We start from the raw sequence: 23808 nt of genomic DNA, 5'->3' as shown, positions 1-23808 counted from the left end.
GGGGGAATATCGACAGTAGCACAGGCAACCGTGAAGCATTTCCTGCACCTTGTCTGTTTGGGAAATATTATAACGAGATACTGATCTTTAGCCATACCACTTTATTCTTTCAGAGGATGTAGAAATATTTAAATGTATGCTTTTTTGTTATTAAGCATTTCATTTCAAAATCTAAGTCTTGGTCTAATTACCAATTAAAAACAAAATATCCCCAATGGAGAGCTTTTGTAAGTAGCTCCACCTGTGGGACTACTCCTGCTGCTTTTGTAAATGTGCTGCAGTGGCCATCTCAAGGGAGGCACAGGAAGGAAATGCTTGTCGCGTCCCGAGGGGCTAAGAAAAATGTAACAATGTACAATTGTATTTTTGGATTTCAATAATATTTTCTGCACATATACCATTGCAGGTACATGGATTCAACAGTCTGACCGCGGGAGAAGACGTCAGGGGAAGAGAGAAAGACATTCTGGCCTTCCATCATAGTGAGGAGGGGCTGGAGGAGACTCACTGTGATGGATGTTTCTTTTGTTTGGTGTTAGTTTATGATTGTATGTGTTATTGCATTTTTATTAATTATTCTTATTGGTCTTATTGTTGAACTGCGGGTAATGTTTCATTTCACTACACATTTATGTGTATTTGACAAATAAACGACTATTGACTATTGGATAGGAGAGGTTTAGAGGAATACGGGCCAAATGCAGGCAGGTGGGACTAGATTAAATGGGACACGTTGGTCAGTGTGGGCAAGTTGGTCCAACGGACCTGTTACCACACTGTATGACTCTCCATTTTAAAGAATTATGTATAAATGTAAGCTCACTGGATAAAAGGGGGGCAAAAACATTTGCAGCTCTTAAGATGTGAACTTTGAGATGTAGCTGACCCACAAGGGAAATTGTTATAAAATAGCCACCACTCTGATAGCTGACTGGCAAAGTAAAAAGGTTGCTTGGGTATGAGCTACCCAACAAATCAGGAAAAAAAATCAGTTAATCCAATTACCAGCACAACAATCTTTTCCCACATAATTAATAATGTGATGAAGTTTTATTGTTAGGTAGCTTGCTCATTCAATGTTTTTTTTTGCCAGGGCTCCAAATATCAAAACAGCCAATATCGGAACATGGAGAAAGGAGTCTAATTTCAGAGACAAGATGAAAACAACTTCTTCAGTTGCATTCAATCAATTGCTACCTTGATAAGGTATAATAAATTGAGGTCAAAGGGTATCATTGGGGAGAGATTCTCCGATAGCTGAAATCATATCACATGTTAAAACAAAAACGGCTCAGATTGTTTGAGGCCAGTCAAATTCCAGGAAAATGCTGCAGCCTCCTTAGGGCAGAGTTCTAAAACATTGCTAACTTCAGCTGCTTCACAATACTCTTGTTTTATTGCAGAAATCATGACATTTGCTTATGATTTCAGCATTCGATGATGTTTTCAGTTCCTTCGCTAGTGAAGCAAGACAATCAATATCTCGTAAGGTGTTGAACAGATCTCCCTGGCAGGGAATTGGGAGGTGGTGTGGGGTTGTAGATGGGGAAGCTCGGAGAGGAAAGATGGGAGGAGCACTATTGATCAACAATTTAGCTGGACTAGCCATCCATTATTGAAGGGTACAAGGCAGGAGTGTGATGGAACAATTGGGCGAGTGCAACGACAACACATTTCTAAGTTCAACATTATTCAAGCATTACTGATTGCTAGATCACGACCCAAAGGCAATTAGGGATGGACAATAAATAATGGCCCTATCACCAATACCTATTCGAGGATTTACTTTAAAAAATGATATTTGCTTATATTCGTTACGCCACAGTGCATTGTTAACACCGTTGGTAATTGGGCATTTACTAAAATCTTATAAGAATGAAATACAACGTAATAATTTAGTCTCAACACTCAAATGCTGCGGATAAAATCTCTTGAAATCATCACTCACTATTCCCGTCTAGGCTTTAAAAAAAAAATTACAGCTCATATGGATAACACAATTCATGACATTCAAAGGATAAAATGTTTATTAATGGTGTACATTTTACTTTTACCACAGTTCAAGGTCTTACACTATTTCTCGCCAGTCCATCACAAATTTGGCCATTTATGTATTTCTATCTCACCCACCACCCAATCTCCCACATACACATTAACACAAACATTGGAAAGCTGTACAAAGTCATTGCTGCCGTCCTAGAAAACTTAAGACATAAAACGAAACATATCCTTTAAAGGAATATTTAACTAAATATTGATTTTAAGATAATCCATTTAAAAACATCAGCACATTAATAGCCTTACAATCAAACGATGTGGACATTAGTCATCCTCTCTGTCTTTATTCAGTTTCATGCGGATATTCTTACGATTTCTCTTTCTTCCACTATGAAATACAACTGACTCTTGCTCTTTCTCCTCCATTGTTATTTGTTTTCTGTTCTTTGACAGCTCCCCTGCATCTTTATCATGCCACCAAGCTTCTACACCATCCACATCCTTGACTTCACTGTAATCTAGGTGCACTAGATCCACCTGCCCAGAATCTACTGGACTGAGCTCACCTCTCTTTTCTCTCTTCTTACTGCCAGGACTGTCCTGTTCTGTCATCTCTGGTTTAGATGGCTTTGTGAAAAGGATTTTACTAGCAACACCATCAGATTCTTGATTGAAAGTGGAAGTGAAGCTTTCATTGAAATCCATTGTAGGTTTTTCCTTTCTTTGTTTCTTTAAGCCATCCATGAACTCAAACGCCACTGCTGTATTCTTCTTATTGCTGGTTTCTGGAACATCTTCCAAGCTGTATTTGGTCCAGCGTTCTGGATGCAGAAGATAGTCTGGGACAGACGATGGCTTTTTACACAAGGCACTACTCTGCCTTTCTCTGGGAGGTTCCATGACTATTTTTCTCTTTGAAGGTGAACTGCTTAGGCTTCCTGGAAGAGACCCCTCTATCAGCTTTCTCTGGGGACCTGGATTTGGTGGACGTTTGAATTCTCCTTCAATAATCTTGTCTTTAGGTTGAGATGCATCAAGTTTTACAGCATTATCCAAGCCACTGAATATATTGTGACTACGTGAAGTGAACCCGGAACTAGCACCCCGTAGCTGAAACAGCTGCGATGGAGGACTATTTCCAACAGTGGTCAGAGAATAATCTGACGTGTAATCACATTGCGGTTCAACAAGCGAGTCATCTAGGCCCCAGGGATCTGGATCAGACTCACCAAGAGATGACATGGAATTAAGTGACTGTGGATTAGTCTCCGAGTCAGAGTCACTGAGGGATATTACATCACTGAATAATCTGGTTTCATGGTCTTGGTCTCTTTGAAGCAAGAGATCTGTGGAAACCAAGTTGGTCTCCCTGTCTGCCATTTTATTGCAACAATGGACTGTTATCTTCTGTGGGCACTGCAGCAAACAGGTGCTTCCAGATGTCCAGGGAGTTCACAGCCTGGTAAGGAAAGAACAAAGTATTGTAGTACAGTACAAAGTTCATCAGATGGAGAATTTAAGTACACAAACTATTTACAAGACAATATTCAGTGCACTCCATAATGTTTGGGACAAAGACCCATCATTTATTTATTTGCCTCTGTACTCCACAATTTGAGATTTTTAATAGAAAAAAATCACATGTGGTTAAAGTGCACATTGTCAGATTTTATTAAAAGGTTTTTTTTAATACATTTTGGTTTCACCGTGTAGAAATTACAGCTGTGTTTATACATAGTCCCTCCCATTTCAGGACACCATAATGTTTGGGACACATTGCTTCACAGGTATTTGTAATTGCTCAGGTGTGTTTAAATGCCTCCTTAATGCAGGTATAAGAGAACTCTCAGCACCTAGTCTTTCCTCCAGTCTTTCCATCACATTTGGAAACTTTTATTGCTGTTTATCAACATGAGGACCAAAGTTGTGCCAATGAAAGTCAAAGAAGCCATTATGAGACTGAAAAACAAGAATAAAACTGTCAGACATCAGCCAAACCTTAGGCTTACCAATATCAACTGTTTGGAACATCATTAAGAAGAAAGAGAGCACTTGTGAGCTTACTAATCGCAAAGGGACAGGCAGGCCAAGGAAGACCTCCACAGCTGATGACAAAGAATTCTCTCTATAATAAAGAAAAATCGCCAAACACTTGTCCGACAGATCGGAAACACTCTTCAGGAGTGGATTTGTCAATGACCACTGTCCGCAGGAGACTTCATGAACAGAAATATAGAGGCTACACTGCAAGATGCAAAAATAGGATGGCCAGGTTCTAGTTTGCCAAGTAGTACTTAAAAGAGCAACCACAGTTCTGGAAAAATGTCTTGTGGACAGATGAGACAAAGATTGACTTATATCAGAGTGATGGCAAGAGCAAAGTATGGAGGAGAGAAGGAACTGCGCAAGATCCAAAGCATACCACCTCATCTGTGAAACCTCAGACGATTATATAATATTATATATTCGAAAAGAGGTATTAATAAAGACTTAGTAATTATTTCGTTAGATGCGGAGAAAGCCTTTGACCAAGTGGAATGGTCTTATTTGTTTTCGGTTATGGAATTTTTTAATTTGGGAGAGAAGTTTATCACTTGGGTTAAATTATTATATACCAATCCAACAGCTAGAATAATAACAAATCAAATACTATCAAATAAATTTAATCTATTTCGAGGCTGCAGACAGGGTTGTCCTTTATCCCCACTATTGTTTGCACTTGCATTAGAACCTTTAGCTCAACGGGTGAGAATACATCCTGAAATATATGGATATGACACCACAAATACTGAAAATAAAATTTCTTTATATGCGGATGATGTATTACTTTATATCACAAACCCGGAAATTAGTATTCCAAATTTACTAAAATTAATAACTGAATTTGGATCATATTCAGGATATAGTATTAATTGGAACAAAAGTGAACTTATGCCGATAAGGGTAAATAATCTACATATATTACAACAATTTCCTTTTAAGATAGCAAACGAAAAAATAAAATATCTTGGAATTTATGTAACAAAAAGATTTGATTCTTTATTTAAATCTAATTTTCCGCTCTTATTGAATAAATTAAATAAAAATATTTTATATTGGAAAACATTACCAATCTCAATGATAGGTAGAATTAATGCAATAAAAATGATTTTTCTTCCACAATTATTATATCTTTTCCAAATGATTCCGATATATCTTCCTAAAATTTTTTTTAAAAAAATTGATTCCATAGTCACTAACTTTATCTGGGATTATAAGAGCCATAGAATAAAAAAAGAACACTTATGTAAACCAAAAATAAATGGAGGTCTAGCTCTACCAAACTTTACGTTTTATTATTGGGCAGTCAATATTAAAAATATTAACTTTTGGTTAGTAGAGACAGATAAACAACCAACCTGGTTAATAATGGAAAAAGAAGATTGTTCGCCCTTTGAAATTAGTTCGATTTTATTCGCCAATAATAAAATAAGTAAGAAAACCTATAGTGAAAACCTTATAATAGATAGTGGAATACGTATTTGGAAACAAATAAAGAAAACATTAAAATTGGAATGTATACCACTAGCTCTTACTATTGTAAATAACATCACATTTAAACCTTCAATGATAGATAAAGGTTTTTTACAATGGAAAAACTGTGGAATTAATAAGATGGGAGATCTCTATAGGGAAATTTTTTTCCTTTCATTTCAAGAATTACAACAAATTTATGGATTACATTCAAAAGATTACTTTAGATATTTACAAATTAGAGATTATGTAAAAGCAAATACACATGAAATTAGAAATAGAAAGACAGAGATTTTAGATGAATGTTTGAATAAACACCCAAATACAGAAAAATTGATATCATATATTTATAATATTCTACTGGAAAACGACGCTCCAAGTACAGAAATATATAGACAATCATGGGAAAATGAATTAGGTCAAATTATTAGACCTGATATATGGGATGAAAGTTTACAACACATACATCACTGTTCGCTAAATGCTAGACACTCTCTTATACAATTTAAAATATTACATAGACTACATTATTCAAAAGCTAAATTACATAGTATTTTTCCAAATATATCTGCCATTTGTGACAAATGTCAGCAATTGGAAGCTAATTTAACGCACATATTCACAAACTGTGAAAAAATCACTAAATTCTGGACAGAAATATTTAAAATAATTTCGAATGTTGTTAATAGGAAGCTGATCCCCGACTCAAACTTAATAATACTGGGAATATTAGAAACAGATCAATTATTAACAACGAAGCAAAGAATTTTTATTGATTATAGTTTAATAATTGGGAAAAAATTAATACTGAAATTCTGGAAAGGTCCTACATCCCCCACAATTAAAATGTGGATTACAGGAATGTCGGAGACACTTCATCTGGAAAGATTGAGACTTGTACTAGTGGACAGGTTGAATCTTTTCAGAGGAATATGGTCTCCATTTATTGTATATTTAAAGGGTCAAAATGGCTTGGTTCGAGGACATGACCGTGGGCTGAATAATGGAATGGAGGAAGAATTATGAACAATAAATCATGGATATATCTCCAATGATAGATAACTTTTTTAATACTCCATTCATTTCTCCAATTTGGATCTCTTATTTTTATTTTATTTTTCTCTATCTTTTCCTCTCTTAAAAAAAAAGTATAGAAATATGTAGGACATAATTGTTAATATTAATAATATCACGAATGTATGTAATAAGTAAATTTTATTAATATGTATTTATGTTTAATAAAAATATTTATCAAAAAAAAGATCCAAAGCATACCACCTCATCTGCGAAACACAGTGGTGGGGTGTTATGGCCTGGGCATGTATGGCTGCTGAAGGTACTGGCTCACTTATCTTCACTGATGATACAACTGCTGATGGTAGTAACATAATGCAGGCATGTGAGTGAGGTAAAAAAAAAAGGGGGGAAAGAGCTGAGCGCTTGCGTACAACGGGGGTCAAAAAATTGGAAAATTTACACAAAATTACCAGTTTCAAGACTCTTTTAGTGCATTTCAAAGTAAAAACAAAATAATGTAAATATGTCTCTATACTAATAATATTTTGAAGTAAATTCGCACATTGATTGATAATCAGCCCAAAATGGTGGTAATTGGCTTTTCTGCTGTGTTTTATATTTTAACCCCGTATTAATTAATTTAGTTATATAATCTTGCACTTAAATTTAATATTTACTCATTACAGTTTCACCACTGTTTTTCTGGCACTCTTGGTTCCAGAGCTTTGTTGGTTTATCCAGCAGGCCAAGGAGGCCGGCTATGGGAATAGATTTGCTGACTCCAGCTGGGCTGGAATTCCAGAGCTCCGGCCGCAGGTTGCAAATTCAACCCACCCAGGGTTCGTACACTTGGAACAGGAAAAAATTCAAGGTCTTCCAAGGTCCAAAAATCCCATTTTCAAGGACCAAAATCCAGCAAAATTGATGTTTTTTTCCAGTTTTTCATATAGGTAAGAGAATACTGTTTTCAAAACTGTTAATTTGGTGTATATATGGTTAATTAGTAAAAACTACGAAGATTTGGTAGGTTTTTTGCTTTATGCGGCAAGTTCCCCTCAACTCTCCCCGACTCTTTAACTGGTCCCGGAGCCATGGAATCACGGCTGCGGCGGCAGGAACTGGAGGCAGAAGCTGCCGGCGAATGTTCACCGAAGAGCGGATCACCACCGACCCAGAGCCGGGACAAGGCAAGAGATCGCAGCGCCCCCTCGCAAACAACAAACCCAAGGAAACTTCCCTCCTCACCGCCATCGCTCCCAGCGCCAGCGAGATCCGCACTGCTCCTCCCCTCTCTTCCCCGGCCCCGTCTCCCTCTAGCGCAGCGAAATAAGAACAAACCACATGCGTTGCAGTTGTTGGTCAGAAGCCCCGGGGTGAGCGGCGGCAGCGAGGAGGGAAAAATAGGCGACAAAGACAAACATGTCTAATAATGTTTCCTGACTTTTAATAAAAACATGTATTATAAAAGATGAATAAACGCCATATTACTATGCATGAATTAATACTTTTATCATTAAAAAGTGAATTTTCACGGACTTTCAAGGACCTATGATAAATCCAAGGACTTTCAAGGCATTGAAAACCAGTTTCAATTTCAAGGACCGTACGAGTCCCGCCACCGATCGGCCGTGGAAGCCCCGATGAGGTCAAGATTGGCTGCCTTGCACAGCCTAGGTGCAACATTTTCGGGGAGACTTTCAGGGCGCAGGGGGGATTTCTCGCGGAACCCCTAGTGACCTCTAGTGGAACCTAGTGTTCATTACAAGTCTATACATCGTTTTTTTTCCTTCTCTTTTTTGCGATCCGATTTCTCCGTTTATTTCGCAAAGTGCAAATCGTGAAAACCTTGCAAAAAGCGCGGAAAATGGATTTTAAAAACGTGGAAATCCGCGGAATATTCACATGCCTGATATTGAATTCTGAAGTGCATAGACACATCGTATCTGCTCAAGTTCAAACGAAACTCATTGGCCGGCAGTTCATTCTACAGCAAGACAATGATCCCAAACATACTGCAAAAGCAACAAAGGAGTTTTTCAAAGCTAAAAAATGGTAAATTCTTGAGTGACCAAGTCAATCACCCGATCTGAACCCAATTGAGCATGCCTTTTATATGCTGAAGAGAAAACTGAAGGGGACTAGCCCCCAAAACAAGCATAAGCTAAAGAGGGGCTGCAATGAAGGCCTGGCAGAGCATCACCAGAAAAGACACCCAGCAACTGGTGATGTCCATGAATCTCAGACCTCAAGCGGTCATTGCATGCAAAGGATATGCAACAAAATACTATACATGGCTACTTTCATTTGCATGACATTGCAGTGTCCCAAACATTATGGTGCCCTGAAACGGGGGGGACTATGTATAAACACTGCTGTAATTTCTACATGGTGAAACCAAAATAGGCCATTCTTAGTCACGTGTGTGACCAAAAAAGTGAAAATTGTGGAATGTGAGGTCATACAAGTGAGCAGTCATATTTGACCTCTGACCCCAAACAAACATCTATATACTAAAACTCTCGTTTGTTTGTTTATTTGTGATCGAACTACAGCCAAAACGGTACACGATTGTGTGACAATTTTAGGCCCACCTTACTCACCGTTGTCGCTTTAATGATAAAGCAAGTAGTTTTATTGAAATCAGTGTTATATTTTTTAAGTTATTCACATTTTAAAGTTTCAATCTATCTCCTAGGGAGGGAGGGGGACGAGGGAGGGAGGGAGGTGGGGGGGAGGGAAGGAAGGGGGAAGAGGGTGGATAAGGGGGTTGAGGGGGAAGGGGAAGTGGGGAGGGGAGGGGATGGAGGGGGGTAGGAGAGGGTGCTGCACCAATGCAGGAGAGGTTTGGGCCCAACGGGTCCACTTGGTCTAGTAACATATAAAAATTTCACTTGATAAACTTTGACATAAAAGTTATATCTACAGTGCAAAACAATATACCTGTAATGCTTTCAGAATTAGAAAAGATGTATTCCACAATTTTTCACACTTTTGGCCACACACGTGACTACGAATATATCCTTCTTCAGATATGAAAATATCGGAATATGAAAATGTAGGTAATAGAACTGTTAACCTTTCCTATCTAAACGATTATTATTTCAGTCAAATTCTCACAAGGGATACTGTTCAACGTAACAATTATGCCATTCCTTCGGAGTGACAAACTATACTATTTTTACATGGTTTTTCAGAGGGATTCATTTGAAACAATGAACAAAAGGAGAAACACAAGCTGCATTTTGACTTCCCCAGCCTAAAGTCACAAAGACAATGATGGTGTTCCCTGGCGAGATAACTAGATTTCCACAAATCGAGGTACAATCAGTTATTTATAGGCAATGCCGATTGTCTAAATTGTCAGAAAATCAGTCATCTTTAAAAGGTAAAATTGTTGAGAGCTATTGGAATAAAGAACCTACTTATAACTTGAATATTCTACAAAAAACACTCCTCAGTCGCTAATTGAGTTATCAACAGCTGTTTAGTTTTGGTCCTGACCAGCTTTAACTAAAATGGAACACATTCCAATCCGACACCATTTTTGGTGTCAGGTAAAAATAACAGAAATGTTATCTGCTTTCCAACAAGCTCAAGAGCATCCATTGTTGCACACAATGCACTTTATTTCCCTTTCCTTCATAAATCATCCTCACTGAGATTGCTCATTATTGCTTTTGGGAGAAATCCTACATGATGTTAAAAATTCAGTAAATGAAATATGCAAATACAAGTTTCAGAGATGAGATGTAAATCTGCAAGGTCCTATCACTGTTTCACATAGCATCCCCAACCCTCACTTTTCAATGGCCAGCATAATATTGAACTGGAGCACATTTCACCGATTGCAAAAAATATCTGCAACCACTTGTGACCTGCTTGTTGGGATTACTGTTTGGTTGATCAGCTTGGAACCCAGTACACATGGCAATTAAACAATAAATGCAAGCTCTCCATAGCAACAAGGTGAAATTTCGTGCAAGAAATTGTGTGCTAAATGTTAAGTTACATGCCTCGCACATACCTTGTTGGAAATTTTGTAATGGAAATGTGAGTGTACTAAAAGTGCAAAAAGGTTAGTAAACTAAAAGGTAAACATCAAAAAGGTGAATATCAATTTCTAAGCAGCCAGGTCTGTGGAAACTACATAAATATCCTAAATATTGATGTGGAATTTTTTTTAAACTAAGTACACAAAATATTAAAATGTTAACTGATTTAGGCAATAAAACGTGCCCGTTACCATCATATTTAAGGAATTTTACTGGCCAGGGTAATTGGTGATAGATCCTATACATTCTTATAACGCATGGTGCACTGATATCTTGATGAACAAAAGACATCCTAGTATAAGAAAATAACTGCAGATGCTGGTACAAATCGATTTATTCACAAAATGCTGGAGTAACTCAGCAGGTCAGGCAGCATTTCACAAAATGCTGGAGTAACTCAGCAGGTCAGGCAGCATATTGTCAGAGTCCTATGTCAGAGTCAATCGTATAGCATGCAAAATGAAGTAAATTATGTTGCACCAAAAAAATTATATATAGGCCATGATGGAGGAACCTTAAAAAGATATACCACTTTATGGGATGAAGCTGTATTTTGCGCAGTGTTAAACAAAATTTATTTCAGTACCATCAATTACCCTTTGAATACAAAGCACAACATCATTATCCAATCTAGCATCAGTCAACTACTTAGAATCTACTTACTTTGTTCTGAGAATGGGCTAGTTTCCCCGTTTCTCGGTCTGTCAATGCTACCAAGATTCTGAGCTCGCAAACACTGTAAAAAACATGAAAAGCTCAAAAAAATTTATTTGTTGATTTCCTATAAGATAATATCACAAGCACTAGGCAGATATATCCAAATAAATGCAAGACCAAAAAGTTTTAAAGTTTTAAACTATTTGTCATTGATTTTTGTACTTGCATTTCATAACATTCATATTAATCAGAGTCACAGGCAAACTACAGGTGGGCATTCAACTCCAGAAAATTATTCCAAAAAAAACACAAATATCCCCAGCCTTTGGGTCCACAGTTTATCGCCACAATACACTACTACAATTATTTCATCACACTTAATTTAGTTCAATGTGGTTTATTGTACATGTTTTACAGTGGATAAAGTAATTTCTTTTTTAAGTTATTGAAGTCAGATAATGAAAGATAACCCTTTCTATATGAATAGTGATGAGCATACACAACTATTTTTTCAGCATATTGTACGCTATGGGGGCCTTTAGGACTTGTAGCTGTGGTGTTATTGCTGAATGTTTGTGCAATTGATTGACATCCATTAAATCACCAACAGTTGTTGGTGATCATTCCAGAATTTAGAAAGATTTGTTGACTACAATATCCTAACCATTCACCTGTGGTTTTGAGCTCTTATTTATTGGTAGTATTGTGCAGTATAAAGAATTGAGACTGCTTTGAGACTAAGAACTGAGACCACTTTAGACTGCTTTGCAATCTTGCACAAATCCACTGTTTAGCACTTAGCATTGTATTTATAGAAAATAACTGCAGATGCTGGTACAAATCGAAGGTATTTATTCACAAAATGCTGGAGTAACTCAACAGGTCAGGCAGCATCTCAGGAGAGAAGGAATGGGTGACGTTTCAGGTCGAGACCCTTCTTCAGACTGATGTCAGGGGGGCATAACAAAGGAAGGATATAGGTGGAGACAGGAAGATAGAGGGAGAACTGGAAAGGGGGAGGGGAAGAGAGGGACAGAGGAACTATCTAAAGTTGGAGACTTCAATATTCATACCGCTGGGCTGCAAGCTGCCCAAGCGAAATATGAGGTGCTGTTCCTCCAATTTCCGGTGGGCCTCACTATGGCACTGGAGGAGACCCATGACAGAAAGGTCAGACTGGGAGTGGGAGTTGAAGTGCTCAGCCACCGGGAGATCAGGTTGGTTAAGGCGGACTGAGCGAAGGTGCTGAGCGAAACGATCGCCGAGCCTGCGTTTGGTTTCGCCGATGTAAAGAAGTTGACATCTAGAGCAGCGGATGCAATAGATGAGTTTGGAGGAGGTGCAGGTGAACCCCTAAAGTCTATCCCCTACTCCCAATTCCTCCATCTATGCCGCATCTGCACCCGGGATGAGGTGTTTCACACTAGGGCATCAGAGATGTCCTCATTCTTCAGGAAACGGGGCTTCCCCTCCTCTATTATATATGAGGCTCTCACTAGGGTCTCTTCTACATCCCGGAGCTCCGCTCTTGTTCCCCTTCCCCCATTCGTAACAAGGACAGAATCCCCCTCGTTCTCTCCTTCCACCCCACCAGCCAGCGTATCCAACAAATCATCCGCCAACATTTCCGTCACCTACAACGGGACCCCACCACTGGCCACATCTTCCCATCCCCTCCCCTTTCTGAGTTCCGCAGAGACCGTTCCCTCCGTAACTCCCTGGTCCACTCGTCCCTTCCTACCCAAATCACCCCATCCCCGGGCACTTTCCCCTGCAACCGCACGAGATGCAACACCTGTCCCTTTACCTCCCCCCTCAACTCCATCCAAAGACCCAAACAGTCTTTCCAGGTGAGAGAGGTTCACGTGCACCTCTTCCAACCTCATCCATTGCATCCGCTGCTCTAGATGTCAACTTCTTTACATCGGCAAAACCAAACGCAGGCTCGGCGATCGTTTCGCTCAACACCTTCGCTCAGTCCGCCTTAACCAACTTGATCTCCCTGTAGCTGAGCACTTCAACTCCCCCTCCCACTCCCAGTCTGACCTTTCTGTCATGGACCTCTTCCAGTGCCATAGTGAGGCCCACCGGAAATGGAGGTACAGCACCTCATATTTCGCTTGGGCAGCTTGCAGCCCAGCGGTATGAACATTGACTTCTCCAACTTTAGATAGTTCCTCTGTCCCTCTCTTCCCCTCCCCCATCACAGTTCTCTATCTTCCTGTCTCCACCTATATCCTTCCTTTGTCACGCCCCCCTGACATTAGTCTGAAGAAGGGTCTCGACCCGAAACGTCACCCATTCCTTCTCTCCTGAGATGCTGCCTGGCCTGCTGAGTTACTCCAGCATTTTGTGAATAATTCGCATTGTATTTAATCGCTACTGCACGTGTACGGTTTACTCTGTGACCTTCATGTGAACAACGAATTTCACTGCACCCTGGTGTATATGACAATAAACTCATCTGAATCTGATGTTTGCATCAATATTCCCTTTTTTCATACCACAGCCCTTGCACTGTAATACTCAACCCTGATGATCTCAATCTGCATTTCTGTCCTTGTCTGTTTTCTTTCTCTGAAAATTCACTGACCTCTTCTTCTTTCCAAATCTCCTCTCCATTTCCATGCTGCAATCCAGATGTATGACCATCTCCCATGGCCCTGTTTGCTAGGCATTGATTACAAACAGGGAAATTTGCAATTATTCTCCAGCATTCCTGCTATATTTTTGACACCAAAAGAATGAGTTCTGTTTGGAACCCAAGCATTATCTGATGAGGGTTATTTTTCAAGGCTCTAATTCAATTTTCCGTAGTTGCTGAATAATTTCGTTTATTTCTGTCCCACATTTTATTTGATTATAATTTCACTATTTGATTGGCAAATTATACTCAGTTATTTTCTTGTTTTCTGTTCTCCCATATAGCATACCTTGAGGTGATTTTGCAGTGGAGCATGCCTACTTTGACAAAAGTTCTCCTCTCTCCATCAAGAGTTCTGCAACACACTCTAGCTGCTCTCCCTCATTGATTTCTACTGGTCTTTGTACCTTTTCATATCTATAGTTTCCCTTCCCCGACTCACAGCCTGAAGACGGTCTCGAGCCGAAAAGTCACCTATTCCTTTTCTCCAGAGACGCTGCCTGACTCGCTGAGTTACTCTAGCACTTTGTGTCTATCCGGTGTAAACCAGCATCTGCAGTTCCGCCCTACAAACAATATTTACATATATGTTGTGCTGTTGCAAGTAAGAATTTCATTGCTCCATTTCGGGTCATATGACAATAAATCACTCGCGCCACCGTGCACAGTCACCCCCCCCTCCCACAGTCGCCGCCACCGTGCACGGTCACCCCTCTCACAGCCACCGCCACCGTGTTCGGTCGCCCCTCTTACAGTCACCGCCACTGTGCACAGTCGCTCCGGAGTTACGTCCGGACCCGGGTGGTGTTGGAGAGGGACTAGGCGCTGTCCACGGGTACCCTGTGGGATTTCTAGGACTGTTGGGCACTGTTGGATGCATCCTGGATAGGGATTGTAATATAGTTGTATAATAGTTTCATTTGGTATATTTGTTTGTATTGTATTCTGGTGGTGGGTTCTGTTTTGTTTTATTGCATTGTAAATATTGTTTTTTAAATAATTGAATACATTTGTTGATAATAAAAAAACCGTGCACGGTCGCCCCTCTCACAGTCACCGCCACCGTGCACGGTCGCCCCTCTCACAGTCACCGTGCACGGTCGCCCCTCTCACAGTCACCGCCACCGTGCACGGTCGCCCCTCTCAGACAGTCACCGCCACCGTGCACGGTCGCCCCTCTCACAGTCACCGTGCACGGTCGCCCCTCTCACAGTCACCGCCACCGTGCACGGTCGCCCCTCTCAGACAGTCACCACCACCGTGCACGGTCGCCCCTCTCAGACAGTCACCGCCACCGTGCACGGTCGCCCCTCTCACAGTCACCGTGCACGGTCGCCCCTCTCACAGTCACCGCCACCGTGCACGGTCGCCCCTCTCAGACAGTCACCACCACCGTGCACGGTCGCCCCTCTCAGACAGTCACCGCCACCGTGCACGGTCGCCCCTCTCACAGTCACCACCACCGTGCACGGTCGCCCCTCTCTCAGTGATCTGTACCCGGACGCTCGGCTGCGTCTCACTCCCATCATGGACGGGCCAATCAGAAAGCACGTAAGATGACGCAGCGTGCGCCAGCGCTCGCGCCATCCCCTCCCCCCTCCTCTCTCCGTCCGCAATACTCACAGATTCTGAGCGGTGGACAGAATACTGCCTAACTCTACGAGGACAGCGGTTCTATCTTCATTGAGCTGTGACTCCGAGTCCATATCCCCCTAGTCACGGTGCGGCCTGATTCCCAGATACGACGCGGCACGTTCCGTTACAGGACCTTCTCCCACCGCTCACCCGCATTCACCGGAAATGACTGATCGAGGGGACCAATGAGCTGGGAGCATGGGCGCGGGGCGCGGTGCCCGCCGGGAGTTGTAGTCCCTACACCATCTGTCATGATTACCTCAGTGCTTCCATCTCCCGCACTGCCTCTCCAAAACTCATGATGTTCACGCTTTCTTGGCCATTTACGCGATAACAAATTGTTCCGCCACAATGTTGAATGATATTGTTAATCTGGTGAAGTGTTACCTGTCATTCAGCATCCCTGCCCGGTCACGCTGACGGTTATTGGCAGCCGAGCCGACTAATCGGAGCCAAGACGGCGGGATTGTGGTCAATCGCCGTGAAGTAGAGGCGAACTTACTGAGGATGACACCCCCCCTCCCGTCTCCCTTTGCGGGCTCCGATTGGGCAGCGGCGACCTGGTTCAACGCTGGTTGCTCTGGGCAGTGGCCGGGCGGGCAGGCGGCGGCGGTGGTGGGGGGAGTGCACATGGGTCACAGGCCACTGCCGCACCGTCATCGAGTGACAGTTGTCAGTCAGGCCGCCGATTGAGCCGCAAGATCCCGCTTTGTAAATTCCACGCAGAGAGTGAAACTAGCCTGGAGATAATGACCGGTTCCCAGAAAGATGCCAGGACGGGCTTCATCATTCTGGTCACCCACATCAACATGGTGCTCTATTCCACTTGCTTCTGGATCCAGAACGGAGTCATGCCGGTGAGTTATTAACCAGTTGGAAGATTAGTTTTCCTGATAAGTGATCCATGATCATCTCGAATACGGTGTATTGAGTTTCCTGGTTGCGCAATACTTGAGGCAGTATTGAAAATGTGTCATGTAAGTTTGTAATTGAGTTCATTACAATTTGATACTTGGAGACATGAGATACTTCAGATGCAGAAATCTTCAGCAAAACACAAACTCAGCGGATCAGGCATCATCTGGGGAGGGGATGGACAGACGACGTTTCAGACAGGTGAAGTCTGAAGAAGGGACTCGACCCGAAATGTTACCTATCCATTCCCTCCCCAGATGTTGCCTGGTGTGCTGAATTCCTCCAGCACTTTATGTTTTGCACAATTCAATACTTAATCCCTTTTGATCAGTTTGATGAGTACAATCCCTTAACGTTGCCTTCCCTAACTCCCGTTACAGAAACAGTCGAAGATGTATTTCATCTGGGCAGAGATGTTTTTCATGGCCAACCATTCAAGGACGTCCCCTATATTTTAGTCATATTTTTCAAGTTCAAGTTTGCTGGCAAATGCACGAGTACGGTGAGGCACAGGTACAATGCGAAATCTTGGTCATAGACAAAATAGCTAAACAACTAATTATACATATTTACAAATTAAATGCTAAAATAAGAACACTACAAAAAAACACATTTGTACACCATGGTATCGTCTTTGACACGGATGTTGTGGGTCGAATGGTCTGCTCCGGTGTTGTACATTTCTGTTTAAAGCATACTTAGAAAATAAAATATGCCTTTACCGTGACATTGGCAGATTTGTCTCCATGAGGACGGTTGCAAACTATTTAATTACTGTTTATTCTCAATGTGGTTGATATAAACTTTTCTTTTGCAACGAATGGGTCTAATCAGGCATTGTTGTAGTTGAATGTTGATTATTATGGATGTAGGCTATATATAGATATGTAAGGCAATCGCTGCTAGTTTCTAAAAAAAACACGCAACTGCAGACGCTAGATCCGAAATAAAACTGGAATGCTTGAAGATTTCACCCAGTCAAGCAGCATCGGTGGGAAGAGAAAACAGTAAATGTTTCAGGTTAACGACCCTTCCTCAGAATTGGGGGAAGAATGAATGGGTGTCAGTTTTCACAGCAGAGAGGGGAGGGGCTGAGGAGCAAGAGAAGTGGATGGAATGGACAGATGCCGTTTCGGGACCTTCGGAACCTATATGGTTATATTGTGAAGGCAGATGTACTGATAACAATCATGGGTACTGTCCATGAAGGAGGCACTTTAAAGCGATTTAAATATAATCATGGGAAACATTGAGAAATTTACCCGAAGTTGGAAAATTCTGTGTTCATTCCAGAAGGTTGCAAAGTACCCAGACAGAAAGTACCCAGGCCTTCTCCTATATTACATTGGGCAGTGGAGACAGTTGGGATTGGGAATTAAAATGTAGACCACTGCAAGCTCACTGTTTTCTTGCCATTTCCCATTAGCATGCTTATATGCTCTTCTCAACCTGTTGAGAAACTATATTCTGCACTCTGGTATTTTTCTCTTCGTTCTAAAGGTTGTACTTGTGGTATTTATTGATGGTATTCATGTAGAGTATATTCTGAATTTGATTGGATAGCATGCAAACAAATGCTTTTCACTGTGTCTTGGTGCACATGACAATAATGATCCTAAACTTGTTTCTTTTAAATTATCTTGTTAGCAGCCAGTATCTGTGCTCCTTATCACCTGATCTTTCATAACCTCTTTCTATATAATCTTCAGTCTTGCACCTCACTTCTGCTCCCCCAACTCCCTAGCTATGCTTTATAAACTGCAAACCCTCCACTCTCTCCCCAGATCGAGAAAGGGTCCCTGACCACAAATGAACTGTTCCAAACAGTAGAGTGAAGGGAAGGCAGGCAAACGTAAGGAAGCTTGGTTGACGAGAGAAATTGAGGCATTGGTCAAGAATAAGTAGGATGTATGGGACAGGCACAGGCAGCTGGGATTAAATGTATCCCTGGAGGAGTTTCAGGAACTAAGGAGCAAAGTAAAAGAGGAAATCAGTAGGGCAAACAGGGGCCAGGAAATAGCTCTGGCAGATTGCATTAAGGACAATGCTGAGAGATTTTATAAATACTTAAGGATGAAAAGAATAACTGGAGAGAGAGTGGGACCCCTCAGGAATCAAAGTGGTCAACTCTGTGGAGCTACATGGTTACGGTCGTCAATGAGTATTTCTCCTCTGTGTTTACTGAGGAGAAAGACAAAAGGGGAGAGGAACTTGGGGCAGTCAATGAAAGTGTATTGAGAGCAGTCAGTGTTACGTTTGAAGAGGTTCTGAAGGTACTATCGTGTATGCAGGTAGACAAATCTACCTGATCTGGCCTTATCAGATATATCCGAGAACATTGTGGGAAACCAGAGAGGAAACCATGGTGGAAGGTTGCTTCTCGGATTGGAGGCTTGTGATTCGTGGTGTGCTTCAGGGTTCAGTGCTGGGCCCGTTACTGTTTGTATCAATGATTTGGATGAGAACATTGATGGCAAGATTAACAAGTTTGCAGATGATACAAAAGTGGGTGATTTTGCAGGTTATGGAAAATTGCAGCAGGATCTTGATTGATTTGCCAGGTGGGCTGAGGAATGGTTGATGGAATTTAACACAGGGAAATGTGAGGTGTTGCATTTTGGGAAGTCTAACATGGGTAGGACCTACACAGTGAACGGTAGGGCTCTGGGGAGTGTTGTAGAGCAGAGGGTTTTACGAGTGCAGGTGCATGGTTCCTTGAAGGTGGAGTCGCAGGTAGATAGGGTGGTCAAAAATTGCTTTTGGCACATTGGCCTTCATCAGTCAGAGTATTGAGTATAGATGTTGGGAGGTCATGCTGCAGTTGTATAAGATGTTGGTGAGGCCACATTTAGAATATTGTGTTCAGTTCTGGGCACCATGTTATAGGAAATATGTTGTCAAGCTGGAAAGGGTACCGAGAAGATTTACGAGGATGGTGCCAGGAGTAGAGGGTCTGAGCTAGAGGGAGAAATTGAATAGGCTCTATTCCTTGGAGCGCAGAATGATGAGGGGTATTCTTATAGAGGTGTACAAGATCATGAGATGCACAGTCTCACAGTGGTGGGTGCATGGAACAAACTGCCAGAGGAGCTAGTTGAGGCGGGGACTATCCCAACATTTAAGAAACAGTTAGACATGGATAAGATAGGCTTGGAGGGATGTGGACCAAATGCGGGCAGGTGGGACCAATGTAGCTAGGACATGTTGGCTGGTGGGCAAGTTGGGCCGAAGGGTCTGTTTCCATACTGTATCACTCTATGACTGTATGGCTGAGTTATTGCAGTATTTCTGTTTTTGTTATGTGGTCTCTACCTGTTCACTTTGAGAATCAAAGATGGTATCTTATGATACAGTAATATTCTTAAAGAAACATGCACACTGTTCCCCTTTTAAAGAAAATGTTTGAAAAATACCCCCATTATTTTCAATACATTTCCAAGTTTAATTGAAGCATGCTGGATGAAGCACTCAAGAGACATCAGATGCTGGGAAAGTCAAGAGAGAGCCAAGAGTGTTTAAATGTCCAATGGAACAGAACGATGAAATTCTTAATTGCTACAAGTTAACAGAGTTTTTTTGCACAACACAACAATAACTATACAATAATCAATAATAGTAGGTAATTATCAACAATGCTAGGTAACCAGACCTTAATAATACTAAATGAAGTATGAACCACAACTTATACAAAGCCCACAGTAGATCATTGCTGAGGTAAGCTTGTGATTCGGATTGTGCATTGTGGTTCAAGAGCCTGATGATTGATAGCAAGAAGTTGATCGTGAACCTGGTGGGCAAGGTTCTCAGGCACTTGTACATTCTCCCTGCTGGTAGCAGTAAGATGAGAGTGTGGCCAGGGTTATGTGGGTTTTGACAATATTAGCTTGCTTTTTGAGGCAATGCCAATCGCTTTCTTCAGCCTCCTTTGTTCTTGGGTGTTTGAGGTACTGAACTAGTCTGTGTTGCAAGCAGTCAGTGTGCTTTCTGCTGTCCACCTGCAGAGATATGATAGAGTATTCTTAAAGTCATACCTAACTCAAAAGATGGTTATAGTTGGAGATCGAGAACTCCATGCAGGGACATTGCTGTCAGAGTTCCTGGGATGTATCCTGGGCCTGATCGTTTTCAGCAGATTTAAAGCATATTGCCACACCTTCTGTTGTTTTAAATATCTCTTTAAAATACCCTTAAGGGTTTAAGGTGTGGCGGAAGGGTTCTGTTTGAAGGAACATATACAATGTATGTGGTGCTTTTAAAAAAAATCTCCTCGGACTTTCCAACCCTCAGTGCCCAGAACTTGGTTTATGATAGTTGGGTAAACAGAATTGTGTGATTCTCTAATCCTCTCAACTCTACAGGATTGAATACACAGCTGAAACAATGGCAGTTTTAAATGGTTCGGTGCCCGAGTAATAAAATTATGATATAGAGTACTAGATTGTACCTATCAAAGGTCAAGAGTGTTTATTTGTCATATGCACAGGATATAAACCAGTAGTGCAAAGTCCATAGTGGTTCAGTGCTGAGGTAGGGCTGTGGTTAAGATTGTGCAGCCTGAAGGTTAATGGGAAGAAGCTGTTCTTGAACTCGGAGGTCATGTTTCTCAAGCTCCTGTACCTTCACAACTTAATTTCCTATTTATTTTTGTGTCATCAGCAAACTTAGCAACCATACCCTTGGTGCCTTCATCCAAGTCAATTATATAAATATTAAAATGTGAGGCACTCCATTTGATCCATCTTTCAAACCAGCAAAATAAACATTTATGTCCCCTCTGTTTGATGTTAGGCTGCCAGTCTACTATCCATCCCGACACCATAAACTTTCATTTTCCACAATATACTTTGATGTGGCACCTTATTAAAAAAATTCTACATCCATCAATTTCCCTTTTATTCCACAAACATATTACTTCATTAAAGAACTCCAATAAATTGGTCAAACAAAGTTTCCCTTTCATAATGCCTGAGATGTGATTTGAAGAAGTGATCTAGTGATCAATCAATAGTCAATAGTCGTTTATTTGTCACATACACATAAATGTGTAGTGAAATGAAACATTACCCGCAGTTGAACAATAAGACCAATAAGATTAATCAATAAAAATGCAATAACACATACAATCACAACTAACACCAAACAAAAAGAAACATCCATCACAGTGAGTCTCCTCCAGTCCCCTCCTCACTGTGATGGAAGGCCAAAATGTCTTTTTCTCTTCCCTGCCGTCTTGTCCCGCGGTCAGGCTGTTGGAGTTGCCACGTCGGGGCGGTCGGGGCTCCTGATATTGAAGCCCCCGCTGGGCGGTGAAAAATCCCACGGCCTATTTCAGGCCGCGCCGGAGGGTGAAAGGTCCGCGGGGGGCCGACCCAAGCCCCGCGATTCGGGGCGGGCGAACACGCTGCCTCTGCCGCTGCCGGAGCTCCCGATGTCGGCCCCCATCCAGGGGCGTGCGGGCTTCCGACGTCCACGCGGCCCGCGCCGGAGCCTCCGGAGACGAGTCGCAGCCGCAGCCGCGCCCGCAGCATCCGCAGGCAGCCAGCGCCGCAGGTGGTGAGTCCGGGCCGTGGATTCTGCGAACCAGAGCCCCAGGTGGTCCCAGGTGCATGGCCGGTGGTAGGCCGCAACGGGAACGGAGACACGACACAGAACAAAGGTCGCGTCTCTGTTCGGGAGAGAGAATTTTACAGTTCCTGTTCCCTCCCACCCCCCCCCCCCCCCCCCCAAAACATAACATACAACACTACATCATATTAAAACTACAATTCAGACAAAAACAACAAAAAACACAAAAGACAGACGGACTGCAGGCAAGCATTATTCATTTATCATCTTACCCATTGCCCGTTTGGGAACCTTGTATTGTGCACATTAATTAGCAACTTTTCCTAATTGTAGTATTTTACAAGTAAGAACCGACAACATTTAACCTTGATGACCTTTCCTTAGAACTGGATGAAGTTAGAGTTTTAATTGTTTAAGCAAGTGATGAGCCAGGGTAGAAGATAAAGAAAGAAAGAACAAAGGATAGACACAAAATGCTGGAGTAACTCAGCGAGGCAGGCAGCATCTCTGGAAAGGAGTGGGTGACGTTTTGGGTCGAGATCCTTCTTCAGACTTCTTCCTTCTCTCCAGAGATGCTGCCTGTCCCGCTGAGTTACTCCAGCATTTTGTGTCTACCTTCGATTTAAACTAGCATCTGCAGTTCTTTCCTACGAAATCTGAGCAGGAGTGATTAAAGAAAGAATTAATGGAGCAAAAGCAAAAGAGGGTAGTAAGGGAATGAATAAACAAATTAAAGGTAGGTCTAGAATCAATATGGTTACAACAGAAGCATTATCAGTTTCCATTTTGCAATTAAATTTGGAGTCGTGATTATGGTTGAAAGTTATTCCACACTGTGAGATCAGAAGGCTTCAATGTGCCTAGTGGAAAATGAGGGACAGTTCCTCAACACTGCCTTGTGTAACATGCATATGTCTTATATAATAATGGATGTATCCCCTTTATGAATTGTACCATGTACCTAAGTGCTCTGGTACTGCAAATGTTTCAGTATCATATCATATCTATACAGCCGGAAACAGGCCTATTCGGCCCTTCAAGTCCGTGCCGCCCAGCGATCCCCGTACATTAACACTATCCTACACCCACTAGGGCCAATTTTTACATTTACCCAGCCAATTAACCTACATACCTGTACGTCTTTGGAGTGTGGGAGGAAACCGAAGATCTCGGAGAAAACCCACGCAGGTCACGGGGAGAACGTACAAACTCCTTACAGTGCAGCACCCGTAGTCAGGATCGAACCTGAGTCTCCGGCGCTGCATTCGCTGTAAAGCAGCAACTCTACCGCTGCGCTACCGTGCCGTCCAGTATAGAACTGGACAGAACAGTCTGCCTGTGTGGAAATAAGCAAAGAGAGTGTTCCTTACTGTGGATTTTTCTTTCATTTAATAAAATGTAGCGACCATAGGGATTGGTCCTGAGAGTCGAACCCTCGGATTGGCCAGCAAGGTCACATGGTTGTTTTGGCGCCCAAAACCAGTCAGTTGGAAGAGGACTTCGGTGTGAATAGTTTAAGTTTAATGGTTGTCTGCGATCTCGAGTGTTATCTTTGAAACTGAATATTGCTACCGCAATAAACTTCTTTGACAAAGTTACAAGTCTTCAGACTCGCCATATTGGTGACCCCGACGTAATCTAGCCGATCACCCACCACGCAGGAACCTGTCGCTCCTGTTCTGGTTCTACCGCCCAGCGCACCGCAGCTAAGCGCGATCAGCGTTCATCTTCCTCCGTTTTGGGCGCACCAACCACATCTTGTGCATGCTGAAGCGCAGTTCCATTTGAGAAGCGTCTCGGTGGACGAGACAA

At 42.0% G+C, this 23808-nt stretch overlaps 2 protein-coding genes across 5 annotated transcripts in view; one reads left to right on the top strand and one right to left on the bottom strand.

Moving 5' to 3' along the window:
- Positions 1–2009: 2009 nt before the first annotated feature.
- tssc4 (tumor suppressing subtransferable candidate 4) lies at positions 2010–15689 on the bottom strand. Of its 4 annotated transcripts, XM_078415176.1 has the most exons (4): positions 15505–15689; positions 11244–11316; positions 3852–3957; positions 2010–3457 (listed from the first exon to the last, which is right to left on the bottom strand). In XM_078415176.1, the coding sequence occupies exon 4, from the start codon at positions 3376–3378 to the stop codon at positions 2323–2325; it is 1056 nt and encodes a 351-aa protein (XP_078271302.1). In that variant the 5' UTR covers positions 3379–3457; positions 3852–3957; positions 11244–11316; positions 15505–15689; the 3' UTR covers positions 2010–2322. The 4 variants fall into 4 exon arrangements, 3 of the variants coding, with proteins under 3 accessions (XP_078271302.1, XP_078271301.1, XP_078271303.1); XM_078415175.1 differs by lacking the exon at positions 3852–3957; XM_078415177.1 differs by lacking the exons at positions 3852–3957; positions 15505–15689 and adding an exon at positions 14635–14876.
- A 214-nt stretch (positions 15690–15903) lies between these two features.
- slc67a1 (solute carrier family 67 member 1) overlaps positions 15904–23808 on the top strand; it is a 100988-nt gene continuing 93083 nt past the window's right edge. Inside the window, exon 1 of the mRNA XM_078415174.1 lies at positions 15904–16373. Within this exon, the coding sequence (XP_078271300.1) occupies positions 16266–16373 (108 nt within the window). The 5' untranslated portion in view covers positions 15904–16265. The remainder of the gene's footprint in view (positions 16374–23808) is intronic.

Source organism: Rhinoraja longicauda, chromosome 18, assembly GCF_053455715.1.
Source record: "Rhinoraja longicauda isolate Sanriku21f chromosome 18, sRhiLon1.1, whole genome shotgun sequence".
Taxonomy (NCBI): domain Eukaryota; kingdom Metazoa; phylum Chordata; class Chondrichthyes; order Rajiformes; family Arhynchobatidae; genus Rhinoraja; species Rhinoraja longicauda.
The sequence above is the reverse complement of the archived record's forward strand: the minus strand, read 5'-3'. Positions and strand labels throughout refer to the sequence as shown.

Coding starts and splice junctions, on each gene's coding strand:
- tssc4 (XM_078415176.1), bottom strand. CDS start 3,378: ATGGCAGACAGGGAGACCAACTTGGTTTCCACAGATCTCTTGCTTCAA.